Consider the following 23,114-nt stretch of genomic DNA (forward strand, 5'->3'; position numbering starts at 1 on the left):
AGCAGAGCGCTGACAGCGAGGAAGAGCCTCAGCTGCTGGGCTCCACATTTCCAGTCTACAAAAAAGATCAATGCTGGGACGTTTTTCAGCAGATTAAAGGAATTTGGATTGTCCATACCCAACAAAGAAAGGATGTTTGGTTTAGATGAATTTTTTTGAGTAGGGAAGCGAACTGACAGTGAATCGATTCACTTTCCAAGCCACAACAGACCAAGGAAAAAGGAAAGTTTGGAAGCAAAGGAGGAAAGCGATGCTGAGGCCGTGGGGCAGAAACAGCAGCTCAGGCAGGACCAGCAAGGTGCCTGCTCCTGGGATGGAGACTGGGGTGAATTAAAGTCATTAAACAGGCGAGGTAAATGGAGTTGTAAGGCCTTTTAAGGCTGCTCTCTTAAGGCAGATGAAATAGAGTCATCTCTTGTGAAAAAACATTTGACATTTCTCCAAAACAGGGCAAGATGCAAGAATGAGTTGTGTAACCCTGGAGATAATGACTGCAGTCTGCACTGACCCTGGCAGCGCGGCACTGCCCTTTCCACCTCCCGCGCTGCCCTCTCCACCTCCCATTCTCACATCAGTGGTCCAGGTGGGAAAACCTTGAGGGCAGGGATGCTTTGGGAGGGAGAGCTGCTCGGCAGCAGCACACCCTCTCTGCTATGCCTTCTGGCACGCGCGCTGTCCTGATTAAAAAAAATCTGGCAGTGTCACTGCCTGTCCCCCTGGGATGTGCATCACGGCTACAAACCAGGTGCAACCATTAACACTGCTGTAAAATGAGCTCTTCATTTCACTCCCATCACACTGAGGAAAGCAAAATATCCCAAACAGGTGTCTACCCAAGGACAAAGCCCTCCAGGCCGTGCTTGCTGTCCAGCCGGCAAAGAGAGATGGTTCAAGCAATTGAAACACAGTGCAAGAGAGAGCAACAGGAGAAGAAAGAAGAGGAAGCTGAAGCTGTGGGCAAGCAGCAGAATCTCCAAGCAGTCCAGGAGCAGCCTGGGATGAGCAGGGGATGACACAAACTAGAGGGGCTGCAGAAATCCACCTGGGATTAGCTGGGAGTGATGGAGTCAGCAATGAGTATCTGTGAGAGGTCACAGAGCATGGGTCAGATTTCAGAATTACACACTGGCGTGCACTGCAAAGGACCTTACTGGCTCCAGTCCCCTGCCACGGGTAGGGACACCTTCCACTAGACCAGGTTGCTCAAAGCCCTGTCCAGCCTGGCCATTCTTCCAGAGATGCAGTCACAGCTTCTCTGGACAGCCTGTGCCAGCTCCTCACCACCCTCACAGGGAAGAATTTCTTTCTAGTACTTGTTGCTTTAAAAATAAAACAAACTCTTTGTAGAGCAAGGCTTGAACTCAAAACAACGTTGAGGTACTGAAGAAAGAACTGGAACTATTTCAGGAGGCAATTCATCAAGGATTGTGGAAGTGCCAGTTTTGAGAATAACTGAACAAGCAAAATAATCCCAAGAATTAGGAAATTCTTCAAAGGATAACCTGACACTGGAAGTGAAACTTCACGCTCAGGGTGATTGGGCAGCACCAGGATGTCCCCTCCTGAAACCAAAGGGAGACATCACCCGTATCAGTGTGGTGATGGGGGTGCCAGAGCAGGCCAGAGCGGGATGGGGACCTGGGAGGGAAGGACCTGTTCCAGGTGTCACTCTAGGAATATCCATGTATGAAAACAGGCAGCAGAGCTGCTCCAAGACCTCTAATGGCTTGGAGACAAGCAGAGAGACACATTTCCAGCCTGTCCTGCACCCCAGAAGCCCCCGGCTGGGAGGTCTGGGATGCCAAATCCCATTCTGGGAAGCAGCACTCGTGGCTCTACATGGGCACCACCAGCCCAGGCAGTGCCAAGCTATCACTTTTCGGCTGGAAATAGCCCCAGCACGAGCCCTCAGCTAGGAAGCAAACACTGGGGAGGCCAGACTGCGGTTAGCTATCAAAGACAGCTAAAAAAAGATATTTCACACACAGGCCTTTTTTTTTTCCCCCTTCTCTTTTTTTTTGGTTGCGTTTTTTTTTTTTTTTTTTCCCAAGGATTAAATCAACTCAACAGCCCCCTTTACAACTTCCCTTTTGATGTGTTCAGACTCATTAAAGTTTCATTTCTTTCTCTGTTTTCCCCGGGGGAGGAAGGGGAGTGTACACAAAAGTTTATTTCAGCAGCGGGGTCGGCAGCTGCGGCAGCAGCAGCTGCTGTTGCTGTGGGACAAGCGGAGCCTCCACCAGCCTCTGCTCCGTGCCCAAATCCCTGGGTGAAACACATCCCCCTGCAGCCACCCTGCTCCCTTGAGCAGCCCCAGCATCACCCTGGCACGATGCTTCACGAGCGTTTCTGCAGGATGCACACACGGTGTCACACGTCACACAGGGAACACACGAGAGACGCAAAGCTCCCGTAAACCCTGGGGGGAGTTCTGGGTCTGATCCTGCAAGTTTTCACATCCAACCCAGCAAGTTCTGGGGTCCCTTCCCAGCCTTTTCCATTCCCCCCGCTGGCAGCACCAACCTTTCCCCCACAGCTTTGGCCGCTGCCCTGGGATAATCCCCTGCACACGTCAAGGGAGCAGCAGCTCCCCCATGTTTCCTTCTCGCCCGAGCAGCTGTTGAAGTGTCTATTTTAAAACTCAGTTCCCTATTTTAAAATAGCTAATGAGCCCCTGATCTCCGCTGACAGACGTCGCCTCTACAGGGTCTGGGAGATGCTTCTCTGTTTGCTGGGCTCCTTTTCCCAAACCCTGGATCTCAGCATGCCCAGCACGTCTCCAATCCACACAAACACGGTAAAGAGGGAAGTTTTTAATTTAAGGGCCAACTCCTGCTCCCCTACTGTAAAATACCAGCGGTACAACCACGTGCTCACAGACAGAGAAGCACCGAGCAGCCAGGCAGAGCCTGGCATTCCGTGTGGTTTTCTGCTGTTATTTTTTTATCGTCCCTTCGATTCTTTCAGACCTTTTTAAAAATTTCCTGACCGAGAGCAAACAAGGAGCTGTCCCAGCTGGCCACTGCCCAAAAAAAGCCACGTGCATGAGAAGGACTTTCCCGTGCAAGGCCAGGATCCCCAGCATCACCTTTGTGTGCTCCCTGAGATGGTGCGAACAAACCCCGGCAGAGGGAACCCCGCAGCGAGGACCAGGCAGAAGGGTTCCCCTGGACAGAACCAGATGCAGGAGACCCTGCTCACTTACCTGACCACAGGTTCAGGGATGGCCTCAGCACTTGCTGGCACCTGGACACCCTTCTCCCACTCCTGCCTCCAAGGATCAGCCAGAACGTAGTACTCGTCAGGACTCAGCTGGAAGGAGTCAGGGATCTTCATTGCTGTTATCAGATCTGTCCGGAAAACCTGCACCAGAAGAAACCCATCCTGAGTGCACAGAGGCTGGGGGCACACCTGCCCAGGGAGGGGGTCCTTGGGAAACTGCCCCCAAGGGACGGCACAGGGGGTGTCTGCATCACCAGTGGAGCGGCTTCAGGGTGTCAAATTAAGCCCCTGCAGGGTAAGTCCGGGCAGGAGAACATGGCAACAGGCAGGGACTCCCCTGCAGCCAGGCAGCGCCAAGAGCCCAAGCCCTGCAGCTGCAACCCCTTCGAGGTCCCTCACACTGGTCAGTCAGGAAATCCAGCCACAGGGTGTGAGCTTGGACAAGATGCAGACCAAAAATTAGTTTTACACTAAAGAAACAGGCTGCTTTGTCCTAGGGGACTGATGGTTTTAGCCCAGCCACACAAATCTACTCCAAATGCAAGGGATGTACAGCAACTGGGCTTCTCTGCACTTGGCCTTCACAGGCCACAAGAAAATCGTGTTCTTGACATGAATGAAGATGTGGGAAACACACAGCCACTTTGTCCCAAGCACCTTCATACCCTCCTCACATCTCCTCACCATCCTGAGCACCTTTGTGTCCCCTCCAGGCCACCTCACTGCCCCAAGCACCTTCATGTCTCCCCCACATCACCTCAACTGTCCTGAACAGGGACAGACAAAAGCTGAAGACAGAAATTATCCAGCTAAAATGTGATCTAGGTGCTGCTTTCACATCCACATCCATGGATTTTTCCTGCCTCAATAAACCCCTTGTGAGATCAACACTGGTCCCCTCCTGCAGGAATATCCTCCAGTCCTTCAGTCAGTGAATGGGCTCATTCTCCATCTCGCTCCTGGCCCTGCAGCATCTTCTCCCAATACACAAGGATGAAAAACTCATTCTAAAAATATCCCTCACGGTAAGTAAGGTTTTCCTTCCAGAGGGTTGCCTGACAGCAATGACTCGAGCAATCCTGCTTCCTGCAGCATAAAAATAAATTGAAAATGAAAATGGATGATTTCTTCTCTCTACCATCTGCTATTAGCTGGAATAATAACTGCCAGTGCCAGCAATCCTGCCTGGACACCATCTCGCTCCATCCCTGCTACTTCTGCATTCCTTCCACAAGGCTGGGATGGATCAGGTGTTTTCTTTGGATATTGTTTAATCTCTTCACAGTCTGCTCTCCAAATGAGAACTGCTTTGTCAGGATCACAAGAAATAATACAGTTTTACCTTTTTTGATACAAAGATAACACACTTTGGAGAGTATCTGGGAACCCAAAGAGGGAAACTAGACATTAACTAAGACCACTGAGACCAGTATTTAGGTCAGTTTGTTTAATCCTCAGAGCCTCAGCTGCTAACCCAATTAGAGTTAAATACAATATATAAACAACCTTTGCTATGTTGGGACCTCTGCATTTTACCAGTACCCTCCTCCTGATGTAGCTGTTTGGAGACACTTTTGACTGTGTCTATATAAACCTGATTTGAGTTGGCCAGACAGAGTCTTGGCACACCCTTCAACAAACGTAATTAACAGCTTATATATTACAGTCAGCTCAGTTTGGGAAAGATCAGGGTCCTTTAAGACATGGTTACAGACACCACAGTAACCTTTTAACACACTGCCAGTGTGGGAAATTAAAAAAAATGTTAGGACAGGGATTAATTAAACATGAGAAGGGATATGTGAGATATCATAGTCCCTCCAGCAGTGTGGATCTATGTGTCCAAACAAGCGCAGAAATCCCACTGTAGTGTGTTTTCTAAAATAAAGGCTAGAAATACAACCTGTTCCTGACAGCCCTGCACAGATCACAGCCTGGGTCAACATCACCCCCTTCACCCAGTCCCAGTGCCCAGCTCCAACGAGGACAGCACAAAGCTGAGTAATCCATCCCCCGCTCCTCAGAGCTCTCGGCTGGGGTGGGTGAGATGCTCCCCTGGAACCACATGGAGCTGAGGCCACCACGGGGGTCAGTGCCACCTCCCTGCTCGGGCCACCACCACCACACAGTCACTGAACCACAGGATCACTGAACTTGGAAAAGCCCTACAAGATCAAGTCCTCAACCCAGCGCTGCCAAGCTGAGCACTAAACCACGTCCCCAGGAGCCACATCCACGTGTCTTTTTATCTCCCTCCAGGACGGTGATTCCACCACTGCCCCGGGCAGCCTGTGGCAGTGCTTCATCACCCTTTCAGTGAAAAACTTTTTCCTAATGCTCAATCTAACCCTCCCCTGGCAACAGCACAATACTGTTATAGAAAACATTGTTTCGAAGACACGTCCCCTTGGGATCTGTGGGAAAAGCCAAGCAGGAATGGTTTCCAAAGGTGCAGGGCACCCAAAAGCTTTTCTGAACGACCTGGACTGGGTCCTGCTGATATGTGAACACCCTCCTCCCTCAAGGCCAGCTCAGTTGCCTCCTGAGGACACCTCCTTTGATGCTGTGGGGTGCAGGAGCATTGCACCCCTCTTTCATGCGCAAATACACCCAATTCTGCCAGGAAGCCGCTCAGGGCAGCGGTGGCAGCGCAGGGCAGGACGGCAGCACGCTCCTGCTTCCACCTCAGCGCACAGACCCGGCAGCCAGCTCCAGAGCAGCGGAGAACACGGGACTGCCCTTTCCAGGACAACCATGGGGAGGGGTCCAGACTTATCATTACCCTTCCCTGAGGCCTCCCCAGGCACCCACAGCAGCTGTGGCTTTCCCACAGCCTTACCCTAAGCAAGGATTCCCATTTTCTTCTGCTAGGTCAGCAGCAGGAGACAGCAGTGAGGTGACAAGCCCTGTCTCTTCGGGGTAACGCGAGGGCTGGGCACCCAGGGAACGGTGCCAAAATCCCGGCCCATCACCCTCCTCCTACTGCTGATTAGGGAGATGAGGAGCCTGCACAGCAACGGGACCAGCCCTCAGCATAATTTCTCCCCTCTGCACGGCGCAGATCCCAGGCTCATGTTTTCCTGCATTAAGCCTTCCCCAAATTCATCCCTTCTGGCTTTTCAGTTCGCATCAGCATAGAAGCTTAGTTTTAATTTTAAGCCAAATAAGCGCGATTGTATCTATTTCCCTGAAGATAAGGCTGGATTTGCAATCTCACTACTTCATTTATTTAGTCCTTCTTGGGAAACAGATAAGCTCACCCGTCCGACGGCAGCACGCGCGCCCGCACTTTATCACAGCGACGCCTCTGTCTCTTCGTGAAGAACTGGATATGCTCAAATTATTAACTATCAAAGCAGAACACTTTAGAAATGATAGAACGGCGCAGAAATTGTAAAGGAAAGCAGATCAGTTGTCTGGAAATCTCCCAACAGCTAATACGCCCAAATTGTAATCTAAATGTCTTTTTGTTTTGAATTGTCTGGGATTAGGGTTGGGAAAAGACTCAATTATTCTACTAAAACTCTTCTGAATTATTTATGAAAACCAAATAAAGGATAAATTGGGCACTGATGAACCGAGGACCTGGCGATGAAGAGAAAGTTGGGTACCAGAAAACAAGCAATTTTCCCTCAATAGGAGTGTTTACTGTTTCTCCCCGGCCGTGGGAGCTGACAGATTGTCTGCTGCCCTGCTCCCACTCCCCCCAGCACCACCACAGCCCTGGCCAGGCACTGTCCCTCCCCTTCAGCCCTGAATGGCATCTGAGTTATTGTCCATCCACCTGCCATTAATGGGAAAGGCCAAAGCAAGATGTTCCTTTATTACCTCTGCTTGCTCAGGAACCTCATGGAGGTTCAGTGATGCTCAGAGATGTGTGACACCAGTGCCCAGGGCCAGCCCCTCCCTTTGTTACTGTCAACTTTAAAGATGGGGGAAAAGAACACGAAATTTCAAAATACCAAGATATTTCTTCCTCCGTATTTCCAAAAAAAAAAACCGGACATGGAATCCACACCAGGTCGGGGTGGTTGTGCAGCCTCAGATTCCAGGCAAAAAAAGGAAGGTGGAGAAAACCTGCACCTCCCTTGTAGCTCACAGGCCAGGCAAGCCAGGACCACCCACCCCTACTACTTCCCCATCCCTGCAGCCCACCAGTCTACTGACTCACCACTAGAGCCAGTCCTGGCAGTCCAGCAACATGAGAAGTCACTGGGACGCCACAACCATGGTGCTACCCAACAATACATTGGTATTTCTGTAATTTCTGTAAGAAAAAGCTGTATTGCTTTTACCTCTCAACATTTTTTTAAAAAAACAAACCCTGAGCAAATTAAATGTAACATCCTCTGATGTTCACATCCCAATGTGTCACTTAGATCCAGCCTGGCACTGGAAGGAGTCTCCTGCAGGTATGGCAGAAACCAGCAGGGCAGGGGTTGGATTTGGCTCCTCCTCCTTGAGCCCCTGGCACCTCGTACATCAGCTGCTCCTTCTCGGCGAGGATCTGCTGCTTCTGCCACTGGACACAGCCCTACAGCCTCTCCCTGTGCCCTGTGACAGCTTTCAGGCATCTGTTGGAGCTCTCCATGAACCAGCATCAACTGGACACTTGGACAACCTCAGAGAACAACATGAACCCCTGGGAGATGCCAAGGCACACAGTGCCACGCCACGACAGGAAGGACGATGGACGTGCCATGAGGCATCAGAAGTGCTGCTCCCCATCCCTCCCTTAGCTAAGGACTCCCAGGCTGTGCTACTTGCCAGCACTCTCCTCCTTCTCTGCCTCTGCCTCCCCATCACCACCCAGCCCCTCTGAGAGCCTCTCCGCCACCTTTCCACGCAATTCTCACATCAGTCTCTAGATTCACTCACAAACCCCTCTTAATGAAGTGGCCGGCAATCTCCCCGCCATTCAGTTCCCACTCCATGCGCTCTGTCAAGGACTTGGCTTTTCCAGTGACTGTACTGTAGGTCTGAGCCTGCCAAACATCCCCTCTGCCCCAAAAAACCCACCCGAAAGCGGGTCTCGAAAAAACCCACCCGAAAGCGGATCCCGAGGCGACGACTTTCCACTGGTACGAAACCAGCTCCTGGGAGAGAGCCAAGGAGCCGGATCTGTTTTGGGCTTTAAACCGAAATGAAAAGAAACACTCGTCTAGCACTGGGTTTAATTAGCTTTGAAAGCAGCAGCCAGCCCAGGGAGCGCTGTGCCGGATCCGGATCGCGCCCGGCGAGGCGGCACGGCCTCGGCATCCCCCGCAAGGGTACTGGGCTCCCGGCGCCTGCTGCAAAGCAGCCCAGGAGAAAACAGCTCCACAGGGACCCGGAGCCTCGGCCCAACACAGATGGGCTCCAGCAGGTCGGGTCCCTGCACACCAGGCTTCCTGAGCTGGCAGGAATTCTGTTACGCGTTTTCCCCTGCATCTGCACCCAGCTGACTTTGGAGCTTTCAGAGCTTGCTCTTGGGGCAGAGGAAAAAGCTCAGTCCCTCCTCCTTCAAGCCCCAGGATGGGATGCCATTTTTTAATACACAGTAACGTCGCTGTCCCTAAAAAAGCGGTACACAATGTAAGAGAAGCAAAGCCCAAAATGAAGCGCACGCAGAAAACACAGCGCTCGCTAGGGTGAGGGCGGGCAGCAGAGGTGAGAAGGGATGGTCGCAGCCTGCATCCGAGATCTCACCTTTGAATTCACTCCCTCCATCACCCAGCAGAGCTGTGATGCCCCTGATGCCCTGACAGCCACGGCAGCCACGTGGGATCTCACAGGGACAGCCCTCACCCAGCACCACACCTCACCCAGATGTCCCTCCACAGCAAGCAGGGGCGGTGGGTGCTCCGAGCATTGCTCCCAAGCAGGGGCAGCAGCAGGTCGCTGCAGGCAGGGTGTGGGATGCTTCCTGACACTGAGGTAACAGGTTTTCTTCAGCTTTTGGCTCAGTGCTTTTTTTCCCTCCCTGACTGCAGTCCTGGCAGCTGACTCCTGCATATCCCCAGCCATAACCACCTTCCTCCATGGGACCAGGGAAGTCTCCAGCTGCCTCATTCGCAGGACTCTCTCCTCATTTCCAGCCAGCTCTGTTAGCCCTTCACTCTCTCAAGCATAAAATTGTTTGTTATAGCTCATGAGTCACAAGGATTTTTAGAGAAAGAGAAAACAACAGGAACAATGGGAGCCCTGAGAATAGGTTCTGGTTGTACAAACTGTCTTGATCTCAGCTTGAGATGGCACCTCTGATGGTGCAGCCCAGGCTGCCCCACCCTTCTCCCCTCTGGACCTCCCAGTTCTACATCCCTGCTGTTCTATCACATTTTTCCAGCCCTTTCCAAAATGAGAGGAGCATTGATACTCGGTAGCAAGGTTTTGAAATGTGGCAGTGCCAGGAGCGTGTGTACAACCAGGTATTATCTGCCTGGGAAGATGCCTCCTGCGTCTTCATTTAGTCTTGTTTCCTCTAGAAATGCTGGATGTTAAAGATTCAATGAACAACAGAACTCAAAATAGGAACAAGAAGCATTTTTGTCCAGCCCTTCTCAGCATTCAGAAGACAATGGTTTTAATCTGTTATCCCCATGCTGGCAAGGGAAAAATGACAAAGCCAAACTGCAGTCAAAGCCAAACTGCAGTCAAACCTTTCAACAGAGAGGGATTTTCTCCCCATCCAGCCCCATAAAAGCATGTCCAGTCTTGCTTGGCCACGTCCATTAAAGCTCTTCTCCAAGCATGGAAGACTACAGGAACTACATTCATATTGCACTGGGTCATTACACATGTAATGCAGGAGGAAAAACACATGATCCAACGCAGTAAGAATTACTTTTCAGAAGGGAAAAGAGTTAAATCCTTGTAAAGAGATAAAAAAAAGGCGCCTTTCAAAACACGGAAGTAATATCTAAACACGGCAAGCAGAAAATAATGTAAATTGTATAAATTTGTGGTTTCCCCTTCATCCTGAGCCCTGCCTGCAGCTGCAGTCCCCTCACTTCCCAAAGGTCTGGAGTGAGGGAGAAGGGCAATGAGGATGTCCGGTGGGATGAGCAGCACCTGCACAGCGCGGCCGAGACCGCGCGGAGCTCCTCAGCTGAGAAAGGACGGCTGGAGGGCTGGCAGGCAGGTGTTCTGCACAAAAAAAGCAGGCTTTCGTCCCTCCAAAACATACCCCAGCAGTGCAGGTGAGCACTGTGGATCTCAGCCAGCCCTGAAGGTAATAACTAACGCAGCAGCTAAGGCAGTGACTCAGAGGCAGCATCCCAGGGAGTCCCTGGGCCGCTGATGGCGGGGAGCTGGCAGATAGAACCAGCGACTATCATTACACCCGTGCCTTGTTCTGAGATTCTCTCCTTAGACACTGACAACTGCTCCCTGTCAGGAGCAGGAGAGAGGTTTGATGACTGCAGTCAAAGCAGCGAGGCTCGCGCTCACATCCCCAGCAGCTCTACAGCCGGGGGCTGGACTGCACTCATGTGCCACTAACAGCAGCAGCAATCCGTCCTGCAGGCATGTCTGTCGTGTTCCCTGCCATCCTGCAGGCATGTCTGTCATGTTCCCTTCTGTCCTGCAGGTATGTCTGTCGTGTTCCCTGCTGTCCTGCAGGTATGTCTGTCGTGTTCCCTTCTGTCCTGCAGGCATGTCTGTCGTGTTCCCTGCCATCCTGCAGGCATGTCTGTCGTGTTCCCTTCTGTCCTGCAGGTATGTCTGTCGTGTTCCCTTCTGTCCTGCAGGTATGTCTGTCGTGTTCCCTGCCATCCTGCAGGCATGTCTGTCGTGTTCCCTTCTGTCCTGCAGGTATGTCTGTCGTGTTCCCTTCTGTCCTGCAGGTATGTCTGTCGTGTTCCCTGCCATCCTGCAGGCATGTCTGTCGTGTTCCCTTCTGTCCTGCAGGTATGTCTGTCGTGTTCCCTTCTGTCCTGCAGGTATGTCTGTCGTGTTCCCTGCTGTCCTGCAGGTATGTCTGTCGTGTTCCCTGCTGTCCTGCAGGCATGTCTGTCGTGTTCCCTGCCATCCTGCAGGCATGTCTGTCGTGTTCCCTTCTGTCCTGCAGGTATGTCTGTCGTGTTCCCTTCTGTCCTGCAGGTATGTCTGTCGTGTTCCCTGCCATCCTGCAGGTATGTCTGTCGTGTTCCCTGCCATCCTGCAGGTATGTCTGTCGTGTTCCCTTCTGTCCTGCAGGTATGTCTGTCGTGTTCCCTGCCATCCTGCAGGTATGTCTGTCGTGTTCCCTGCCATCCTGCAGGTATGTCTGTTGTGTTCCCTGCCATGCTGCAGGCATGTCTGTCGTGGTCCCTGCCATCCTGCAGGTATGTCTGTCGTGTTCCCTGCTGTCCTGCAGGTATGTCTGTCGTGTTCCCTTCTGTCCTGCAGGTATGTCTGTTGTGTTCCCTCCTGTCCTGCAGGTATGTCTGTCGTGTTCCCTTCTGTCCTGCAGGCATGTCTGTCGTGTTCCCTTCTGTCCTGCAGGCATGTCTGTCGTGTTCCCTGCTGTCCTGCAGGCATGTCTGTCGTGTTCCCTGCCATCCTGCAGGCATGTCTGTCGTGTTCCCTGCCATCCTGCAGGCATGTCTGTCGTGTTCCCTGCTGCAGACTCAGACCATGGAACCTGAGTGAGCACTCCCTCCTTCCAGCTCCCAGCGTGGGGAGCATGACCAGCAGCTCCTCGCAGGGACGGGGAGATGGGTACCAGCCATCACGCTCCATTTGCAGACAAGTTAAGAGACAAACGAGCACTAATGAGATTAATTAAAATCACCAGATTGGTACTGCTATCACTGCAGATGCGAGGAGCTGTTGGCAGCTGCCCACGTTCATCCTCTGCCTTCAGGCAAAGCGGCGCAGCACAGCCATGCCCAGGGCACCATCAGCATCAGGTTTCAGCCCCAGAGGCTCTGCTGCCCGGGCAAGGGGCAGGGAAGGACAACTGTCACCTCTGCGAGGGAGAGAGCCGAGACAGAGGCTCTGGTGCCTGGGACAGTCAGGAAAGAGCCCGGGCAGAGCCCCGTGACAGGCACAGATAAATATAATCACCCTCCCTGGCAATGGCCCCTTCGCGGATGTTTACAAACAGCTCAGTACTTTTCCATGTTAAGAAGCTTGTTTTTCCAGATGCCTCGTATTGGATGGTTTTTAATGTGTATAGTTAATCCCTTCTCACAGAGTCTTTCATAATAAACATCACCCCTTGACCTGCCTAATAGCTATGTAACACTAATGCTTTGCATTTTTTTTATCTCCTGCCCCGTTGTCAGGAGGAATGTGCTTCTCTGGGACAGCAGCTCCCGGAGAAACGGGGACATGACTTGGAGAAGGGCAGGACAGGTTGGTGGGTCCACACACACATGAACCCCCTGATTGCCCAGCCCATCCTCCAGCATGGCCATCCCTCAGGACATGCCTGCACCCACAGCAGCTCTCGATAAAGCTACAAGCCATGTGTAAACCTGGAGTTTGAGTTATGGTTTGTAAAGGTGCATCCAGACCCAAAATGGCTGGGGGTTCAATATCTGCTAATACCTACCTTCTGCTCTCCCTATTATCCTCCTGAGGTTCCCATCCTCAGCAGGATGGACAAAAGAACAGGTGATTCACTATTTCACGTGCAGTAGTTTGATAGTGGTGCAGTTTGTGTTTTACATTTCTCAGTACTTGCTCCAACAGGACGTGATGCCTGTCCCAGCCTATGCCTGAAATCCCCAGGCTCCTGGGAGGACGTCCCAAACCCTGCAGTGCTCCACAAACGACAAGCAGCAGATCCCACACATGGACCAAACGTGCTCATGGGTGCTCACAGCAAGAGCAGAAGTTGGGTCACTCATGGAAAAGTTTAGAAGATGCTGCTGGAGAGGAAATTCATACTGGAATTCAATCTCCTGACCCCTGAGTTTCAGCTGCACTGATTTCCAGCAGACCTAGACACCAGCAAGTGCAGGGACAATGCAGAGTGAGGGGAGCACAGCTGAGATCTGGACTGCTCCATCTGCTTGTGTGCCCACCATGCTTTTGTAAAAGATGGTTTGTCAGCTTCAGCATCCTGGCCAAACTCCAGCTTGAGTAATCACACATCGCCTCCCCAAATTCCCCTGGAGTTTCAGTTCAGATAAGCCACAGAGGTTCACTTTCAGTCCCAACTGCTGCTAAGCTGAGCACAGTTCAGCTTTTGCTCCACTTTATTTGTTCCACAGCTACACTGCACTGAGAACCCCCCTCAGGGGATAATGGAGCAGTAAGCAGAGGCATGAGCCCTCTGCAGGCATCTGATGTCTCCCCAGGTGCCATGGACTAAGATGAAGTTTTCACTCTAACTGTTGTAGAGCTGCAACTTGGATCCAGGTCTTACCATCAAGTCCAGAAGCATTTTCACTTGGAATCTTGGACTTACATTCCATAACAGTCAGGTAAAATCCTAGATGGCTGACTGAATTCATATTAAGGACAAAAATCTGTCTGCACCAGTGAGGCAGAAAGATGCCCCAACTCTCGCAGAAGGGTTTTACTGGGCAGCAGCAGGGTGGCACCTATGACACTGTAGTGACACGAGTCACATCCTCTCACATCTACCATGAGGCATCTCTGTAGCAGGGACCCCTGACAGCACCTAGAGGGAACACCCAAGGCCTGTATGGACACATCAGCCACAAGGATGGGCAGTTACTTCAGAGAGGGGTAATGGTGCCACAGCAGGAGGAGATGCCTAAAATGCTTCACTTTCCAAAGGAGGCTTCAGCTCACAGCAATCTCCCCTGCACACACACTGAGAGACACACCTATAACCAAAACCCAACATTACCAGTGCTAATATTCAATTTACCAACAGCCTTGCTAGCAGCAGTGACATCTGCACCCCTGGTTCCTGCTCTCTGGAGTATTTCCAACTAACTCAGCTGGTAGTAACAGCTTTCCAATCCCACTCTCTATCCAAGGCACAAATAACTTTGACTTTTTCAGTCTGTGTTCTTTGCCAACACAGAAATATCAATGTAAACCTGTCAGAGCAGTAAGAACCAAGTGCAGCTGTAATTCAGACAGTGACCACAGGAAAACCTCAAAATCTCTACTCAGCTTGATGCAAAAGGAGGATGTTACAGGGGTTTGTGCTCACCAGGCCACAGTGTCAGGAGAGGTGAAACAGGGAGGACTTGGGGAGTTCACATGAGCCATGCCAGCTTCATCTGCTTCTAAACTTAGCACTGTTTGACTCCAGACCCCAGTCCAGAGGGAAGGGAATGTGAGAACAATGTCCCTCTGGCTTTGCTCATGCTGCTGCTGAAATGAAGATGACCACTGCCAAACACTGAGGTTGCTACAACAGCAGCTCATGCCTGGTATAGTTTCCATGGCTAGTGGAAATGTATCCGAGGCACGGAAGGAAAACAGGACACAGCACCACCCCTTCCAGCACGGCCCTGGGGACAAACAGCTCCTCCCATGCAAGGCCCAGACCCTGCAGAGCCAGCAGGTGAACCTGGGCAGCGTCCCCAGAACGGGCAGCACTGCTCACGCCAGCGAGGGGAAACCCTGCAGCAAGGTGAGACTGATGGCTTCAGCTCAGCGTCCTGGAACCCCGTGACAGGGGCAAACCAACTCAGCACAGTCTGCAGCTCAGCTGGGCTGGGTCTCGTTTCACAGCTCTCCATGCCTCTCACTTGTTCATGGGGAGGAGTCTCCACACCACCCTCCCCTGCCATCAGTGCTGTGACCTGTGCCAGTAATAAAAGGGCACCCAGGAGGGCACCCAAACCAGGGAATCTTGGCAGGCACACACCCAAGCACTGTAGGACCTCCCAGTCCCACCACACTTAACTTCCAATTTAACTCTGCTTTACTTGCCTCAACAGGGATGGAGTGGGCACAGGGACCCCCACCCTTCACCAGGGATGCTCCTGGTGTATCCATCAGCTCCCTCCCCAGGAGAGCTGGGGCTGACACCGCTGTTGGGAGCTGTGGCTCTGCACCACGGGCTCTGGCTGCTCAGGGATGCCTTGTCCTGGCCCCCACTGCCCACAGACACCCATGGGCACGCTGGCTGCCAATCTGGGCAAGTACAGTCCCACAGGAAAACGCCCCTTTGGGAAAAGCCTAAAAGCCCACGTACCTCAGAGGGCTTCTTCTCCTTCTGCCGTGACCAGGGGGATTTGGTATTCGGAATTTTGGAGCATCTGGAGGTGGATGTGGTGTGACCTGCAACAAGGCAACAGAGATGGGTTAGCTGGGAAAGAGTCAAAGCTTTTCCTTGCCTTTGCCACCAGCCCCACTGCTCCAGCCTCAACCAACGCTTTGGGTCAGCACTAAGGTGAAGCAATACCTTGACATGAATTGTTTTTTGTGCAGTATCATCACTGCTGCCACCCCCAAAAGGGAAGGGTAGCTAAAGCCTGAAATGTGCTGGAACCACTGCATTACTGCTCTTGACTTCCAACCTATTTGCGTCATTATCACTTAAATGAAAGACTGTATTTGTTAATAATAAATAACAAACTGATTATTGGAATTTCTGTACAATAATTATGACAGTTCAGTCTTCTGTATAGGAGGACCCCTCCATATTCCAGTATATAAAAATGTTTCTGTGATGTTGCAACAAAATAACTATCAGTAGGCCTATTAAACACTGGTTTTATTCTTGGAGGGCTAAATAGGAGGAAACAACACTGTGCACACAAGCAACATCCAAACTTGACGGAGCCATGTACATGTGGATCTCAGGAAGGGCTCTGGCCAGGAGCTGGGCTGACTCAGGGACCAGGAGGTGGTACCACTGCAGTGGGAAACATCTGTTCTTCCACCAGCTCCGGCCCAGGTGAATTTCACATGCCTGTTTTTCCTGGCAGGGGAAGAGGCACCAGCTCAGCCTGTATTCTTCACGTGCAGTGCACTTTCTTGTACTTCACAAAATGAAGAGCAAATGAAGACAGGTTGTTTTTTGGAGTGTCAGGCCAGATGTTATTAAAGAGGGTTCCAAATAAATGAAATTCTTTATAACATTTCAGAGCGTAACAGGACTGTGTAGACGAAGCCCAGAGCACACAATCCTGTGCTGCAGCCCATGGACCACGCTGCTTTACTCATCAAGCTGCTCCAAGGAGTGCAGCAGCAGCAGCTTTCATGGAGAGATCATCACTAATTTCCACCTTGCCCCCTCTTCTCAAGCTACAATATGATGCTACAGCTACACAGGCTTGGATAACGCACCACAACTACCCTTTCCTGGCAGAGGCATGAAAAAGAAGGTCACCACTCTGTTTACAACTATCCTGCAGGAGAGCATTTGTCAACAGCTTAGATATCACCTGCAGCATAAATATCCAAGCCCCACAGAGATAAGGCCATGTTGTTTAATACCATGATTAAAGATGCCTTACCCCCGAAAGGCAGTGAAGCCAGCGAGCACAGCTCGGCTCCATAAGCCTTTGAGCATCTGGGGATTAGGAGATGGGAAGTTTGGAGCATGGCTTCCAAAACAAACCCCTTTCTGAGACAGAGGTGTTTCATTTTACGAGAAGAGAGCGGTGTTGACAGAGCCTGAAACACTTTCTGTAGGCACAGCTCGTCCCCCAGCCCCCCGGCAGGACGGGGGACACCGCTGGCAGCACAACAGCAGGTTCCCATCAGCAGTTGTGGTGCAAACTCCACTCACACTGACAATCTTTTTGGCTAAAGCTGTGGGAACAGCAGCCAAACCCAGCAAGATCAGCCTTTCCATAACCCCCTGTAATCTCTCCATCATCCTGTTAGGAAAAAGCCCAGAAGTTTAGTGTCTTTACTAAAGTCCCTTTCGTTCTCCGATATCCAGCAGCCAGATCCCGTAAAGTGTGGAGAGCAAATTCCCAGCACGGCCCAGATGAAATTACTGTGACATTTGTAAGAAACCAAGAGTAACTAGTAAGAAACTCCAGAGTCCAGACAAGGGATTAGGCTGGTGCCTCGAGGGTGCTGAACACCGAAGCACTGCGGTGTGCCTGCAGCAGGTGAAACCCAGGGTAAGTGGGAGAGGAGAGTGCTCTATTTATAGACAAAATTCAGCACATTTGCACATGTTTATTGTTGAACACATGCTTCTGTGCCTTCCTGAGTGAGGATGAAGTGAGGTAGATGTTGAAAAGCAAGCGTGGGCTTGCAAGTTTTGCTGGTTTGAGCCTTATCCCTTTTCCCACATCACTCTTCAGTCTGCAAGAAGGGAACAATGCGGCTCCAGTTTGACTCCAGTAAAAACTTCCCTTTCCCCTGGTGCAACCCAAATCAAGAGCAAACTAGTCTCAGGCTGCAGCTCACAGGAAAGGACAACTCATCTACAAAGGGTGTTTGCTGCTTCGTTAGCAGATCTGCAATCAGCAGCTCTCCTCGCCCAGACTCCTCACACGAGGGAGACACTCTCATCAGTTAAGAGGAGCCACAGCCAAGTGTTTAAATAAATTGATATCAGCTTGTTGCTGCACTTCTGACAAACCCAGCCCTGCACACTATTCATTGCGCAGAGGCCTCCCAGTAAATGCAGTTTCCTCCACGCTTTGGGAAGTAATTATTCAAGCATTTTGACTGCTGGAGGTGAATCTTGTTCAAAGCTTTGAATTAAAGGTCTTACTGTCAGTGGTGTCTGAGTTATCACTGCTGATGGAGTACTTGCGTCGTTTTTCTTCCATCTGTAACAAAAGAAATTGAACATTACACTTCATGTCCAGAAAACCCAGCTCAGCACCAAAGCAAGGCTATCTGAATATCTGCACATCCTTTTAGCCCAGCATCTGTCAGTCCTCACCCTCAGGACAGACAACTACCCAGAGGCTAAAATAAAAAAAAAATTAAAAAAAAAAAAAAAAGAAAAGAATTCCACAGATTTAAAAAAAAATTAATTGTCTTTCTACCAGCTTTTCCCGCTCCCAGTAGTTACAGTGAGTGCATCTGGATCGCTCAGCTTTGCACAGAAATTTGTCTATGCAGGATTTGCATCCAAATGTCCCTTCCCCTGCAAGAGCACTGCCAAGGGAGGAAGCTCCAGCACGGACCAGAGGATGCCCTACCAGGGACTGTGGTGCTGCTGGATGGGAGAAAAGCTGTCCTGTGAACCACCCATCTGAGCTGCGAAGCTGAGAAGCGCAAGGACGGAAGAATGGAAACTGCACACTCTCGGTATGTCTGCAGGGGGAAGTACGAGCATCCCAGAGCCGAAGGGAACCCCGTGTACCACGAGCCCGGGGTTTTACCCTCTGACCCATCTTCCCATCCAGCCGGTATCTACTTCTTTTAAGACTCTGGCAGTATCTGTCACACGGGCCAGCCCGAAGCACTTCCCATCACTGTGCCCTGCCCTGCTGGGAGCTCCCCCCGGCAGCACCAGAGCCGCCGGGGCTGAGCAAGTGACTTCTCCACCCTCTCAGAGCCAAAATCACAGCAGTGGGTACCGCTGCACGGATGAGGAGACCCGTTTCAAGCTCAGCTGATTTGCTTTGAGACTCTGAACAAGCCACAGGAGTGCCTGAAATCAGCAGGTTCTCCTGAACTCACCCCTTGGGAGCCAAGCGCTCGGAACTCAAAGTAGGTGCTTCAGGGAAAAAAAAGAAGAAAGGTACTTTAACTTTTGAGGATCCAAATTTTACCAGTGTGGGTGGTGGCTGATCAACGTGGCCCCCAATACAGGGCTTGGGCTCTTCTGGATGAAAAGGGCTACTTGTGGACCAAACAACTATCCAACAGGCTGCAAGCCAAAATACATCCACAGAAAACAATCTTAACCTCCTGGAAATCTTCCTAGTACTTTCTGTGATATTTTTGAAGAATCTGAATGTGTTCATACGTCATATCCACTATTGGTTCCACAAATATTAAGTGGGAATGGTAATGGAAGACTGGGTTTGTGTGGTCACAGCAGGTACAAGCAGCACACGGACTGGGATAGTAAGCTAGAGCATGACATTTTCCCCCAAAGATCAGGAAACGTTCCACAGAAGCATATAAAAACCCTGTAATAGCTCTATTTTACAACATATGTGCTATCACAGCATCATAAGGGAAAATACTACAAAATATCCTAAACATTTTAACTATCAAGTGTTGTGGTAAGGCATTGCCCTGCCAAAATGTGACTTAAAATACTCCCTAAGAATATGGCAATATCAATACTTTTCCCCTGGTGATTCAAGGGGAAACAGATGTTATTAAACCAGCCTTGTTCCAAGTAGCCATTAGATTTTGCTTGGGGGAAATGAAATTGAAGATAGCTCTAACTGCAGCTTACTTTTAGTGAAAATCCTACCTCAGCCTTTTAAACTGGTTCCTACTGGTCTGAAGTGGCAAACAGACATTTGGAGCAGAAAGAGAGAGCAATGTTTTTATTGATTCTTGAGCTCCTAATCACAGAGATTAAATAAACCAAAGCCAAGAGGAGGAAAATAAACACCTGAGCTGAAGCAAAGGACTGCTACTGATAGCCAATGAGATTTCCCAGGTTTCCCATCTCTGCTTTTAGAGCAAGACAGCATCACTGACATCACTCTACTTCCCAGGCAGGGAAAGAGCTTTACAGTCAATGCTCAGCACAGGCAGCAGGAGGCTGCCACTGGTTTTGGCTGATATATATGAGGAGAAGCCCCGATCATCCCTCTGACTGAACTTGGTCCCTGCATCCTGCTTCTGTCCTACAGAATTAACACACTCACTACGTAACAAGATGAATTGATATCCACATACAGAAGTGGTTCACAATGCAGGTAAAAATAGCGTCTGTACCTCAGTAAATCACTTTGCCACTGTTTGGCGGGATCCAAGGCAGCATCCTCCAAACCAAACTGTATTAAATTTCTGAATGAATTTCTGGCTTGAGCAAAGTAGGGACAGCTCTGAACAGCAGCGCTGAAAGGCTGGGCAGGGGATGGCACACAAGGCACTGTGCCTGAAGGGAGCAAAAGTGCTGGCCAAAACCAGGCCATTCCAGAAAATGGTCACACTGCAGGCCATGCTAAGAAGATGCTGTTGTTTCTGAGGGACTCATCTTGAGCAGCCAGACAGTAGTAAACCGCATGGCACTTAGGAGAGGAATTTACTGTAGAGGGGTAATGGGGCCATTTCCCCATCTGTATGCCAGAGTTATAAAGTCTGATGGTGGCTGAGCTCCCACCACCCTTTTGGCACCCGTGGAGGGGGAGGGTGTCGGACCCACTGCCCACATCCCTCCCAGGGCTGGAACTCCTGCTCCCAAAAGCTCTCAGGAGCAATTCAGCTGGTGAACTACTGAGCAACTGAAGTCCCCACAAAATCTGGTCTCTGCTCCAAAATTAATCTTTGTTTACATTATAAGTTAATTTCACCTTTAATTGACCCATTCCCCACATGGCATCATTAATAAAGTCATAAACAAATACCAAAAAAATTTGTAATACTTTGAAAAGGTCACTGTTAGGTCAAACTTGGCCCAAAATCTAGTTTTTACAGAGCCAGAAACCAAGTGAAAGGTTTCTATGTAGGCTTGCTTAAAAAATTCAAACAGAAACAGATGTGGGTTTCTTTTATAAACAAATGAACATCCCCCTGAAGTGTCTGCAACTCAAATCCACAGGCACAGCCCTGGCTAATGCCTGGAAACCAAAAACTGAACTGCCTGCAAACCAACACGTTTAGCACTGCCATTGTTCAAGCCGAGCAAGGCAGATAAATACTAAACCAAGGAAGATGATGGCCCTTCATCAGCCTAAACAAATGTAAATCACTACGTCCTTGGACAAATTAGCACCACCATTGGTGTTAAAAGGGAGATGATAGCCTGAGGCTGTCTGGTCCTGCCTCACAGCAGGGGAAGGTTGGAAAGGAGCTCTTGGGAATGCAATTTTGCCCAGCCCATGCAACCTGGCAGAGGTGGAGGCAACTACTGATGGAACACAGAGATGCCTGTGCCCAGATCCTGAGCTCAGCTGGGCACACCGCCAGGGACAGGCACCAGCTCCCATCCACACTAAACCCAAATGCCTCATGCAGCCTTCAGCTAGTACAGAAATCTCTCTGCAGACCCCTCCAGCAGCCCTGTGCTCTGGGAAACCCCCTGACGTTTCACAGCTCCCCGCAAACTCTTCAGCACATCAGGTCCACGTGCGATTTGGAGATTTTTAGAGGCATCCCGGCACCCTGTGCAGAGGCTGTTTCCACCGTTCGTTTCCGAGAACGAAGCAGTCTGAATTGTGGCAAGTAAATAAAAGAAATTCATACATGCCTGTGCTCCCCACTTCCACGGGGAATAGGCACAGAAACCTGCATAAGTTGCAGGAAAGGGGAAAAAAAAAAATAAAAAAAAAAAGGAGAAGGATTTGGTCATCACCTCTTCCCAGCCTCCCCGCAGGTTGAGGGATGCGCCGCGCTCGGTCCCCGCGCCGTCACCTCTGACGCTGTGAGCAACACCGGCTGAATGATGTGCTCTGTTTGTGAGCTGCAATGAGACTGCAGAAAAACCACTTCCCTGTTTGTTCTTCCAGCCCAGAAATAGGAACACAAACAGAACATAGTGCCCCCAGCGGCACGCACGCGGCTCCGGTCACCGACCCCGCTCCGGGGACCCCGTCCCGGGCTCGTGGCGGTGCCTGTGCCCGCCGGCTGACACCGAGCCCCGCGGCTGCTCCCGGCGCTTCCCCTCGGCGCTGCCCCCCCGCCCGAAATGCGCTTCTCCCTCTGTCTAGGAACGCCAGCCAGTTGTTAGAAAGTGTAATAAAAAGGGTGGAGGGCTGGAACATCCCGGCCGGTAACACCGTGGGAGGGCTGTCCTCGTCCCATCGCCTTTTCCCACGAACAAACTCCGGAGCCAAGCGCTGCTAAAGGAGGCTCTGAGAGAGCAGCAGCATCCCCCAAATTGGCACAGCCCCAATTTCATAGTAACAGACGAACAAACTTTTGGACCAAAGGATGCACAGCAGCGGGGCCAACACGACTCACAGCAAATCGTGCCGCTCAGCCCCTACATCTGGGAGGAAGCTTTTCCTAAGCTCCCCGGTAGCCCTGCAAAGTGTAAAAGCTAAAGGGCAGGATCTGGTACCTAGAATAACCATTTTCTGGGCAGCAAGAGCCTGCCCCTGCCTGCCGGGGCTCGCCTGTCCCTCGCCTCCTCAACAGGCTGCTGCCAGCCCCAGCTTTCCAGCAACAGCTCAGGTGCCCAGGTGAGGAGCAAGCCATCTCTCCTCTCCTCCATACAAACTCTGCTGTCTTGGCTCCCCAGGGCAATATTTAATCTCATTTCAATTTAAAACAAAACAAGCCTTCGTTTACTTCCTGTGCCTTGCCTTTCTCCACATCTTTTTTTTTTTTTTTTTTCCCTTCGCTACTCATATTTATAACTTTACTTGCCTCTTCTGACTCGTTACCCTCTAATTATCTATTTTTTCTTTGGCAAGCCCAGACAGAGCACAGGTAATCAGAAAGGTTACTGAGGGCACTGGGGCCACCCCTGCCTTTGTGGAGGAAGGTGCAGGCAGGGACACAGGGCATGAGGAGGGACACTGGGCACAGCTCCATGCCCACAGCTGGCTGCCCCATCCTGCAGGTCTCCTGAGTATCAAAAACTCAAGAGGAAATCAACAGGAGCTACAGACACTCCAATCTCGGCGAAAGATGAAAGCCCACAGAAAGGCAAAGAGCAGACCCGATCTGAAGACCACCCACCCACCGACTTTCAGAAGTTGGGTGTCAAACACTATTCGCAGCCATCGATACTTTAAAGGAATTGCACGTCCTTGCCTACAGACCCCCTAACGTGTACCCTCCATCCTTTGCTCCAAGCCTACATGTTTGAACATCAGCCTCAATTTTCCTAAGAAAAACAAATTTAACCTTCGATTTAACCTTTCTGCAAGCTATTTTTACTCCTATCTCAAGCTTATTTTAACCCCAGTAGCCAATAAATGCTTAAAGGTCAAACACCATTC

General features: G+C 50.7%; 1 protein-coding gene across 1 annotated transcript in view; it reads right to left on the reverse strand.

Moving 5' to 3' along the window:
* Positions 1–21,702, reverse strand: part of JADE2 (jade family PHD finger 2) — a 68,689-nt gene extending 46,987 nt beyond the window's left edge. Inside the window, 5 exon segments of the mRNA XM_040077994.1 lie at positions 3,206–3,363; positions 15,314–15,399; positions 17,801–17,858; positions 21,521–21,622; positions 21,625–21,702. Of these exon segments, the coding sequence (XP_039933928.1) occupies positions 3,206–3,363; positions 15,314–15,399; positions 17,801–17,858; positions 21,521–21,622; positions 21,625–21,702 (482 nt within the window).
* Positions 21,703–23,114: the final 1,412 nt, after the last annotated feature.

Source organism: Hirundo rustica, chromosome 14 (assembly GCF_015227805.2).
Source record: "Hirundo rustica isolate bHirRus1 chromosome 14, bHirRus1.pri.v3, whole genome shotgun sequence".
Classification (NCBI taxonomy): Eukaryota; Metazoa; Chordata; class Aves; order Passeriformes; family Hirundinidae; genus Hirundo; species Hirundo rustica.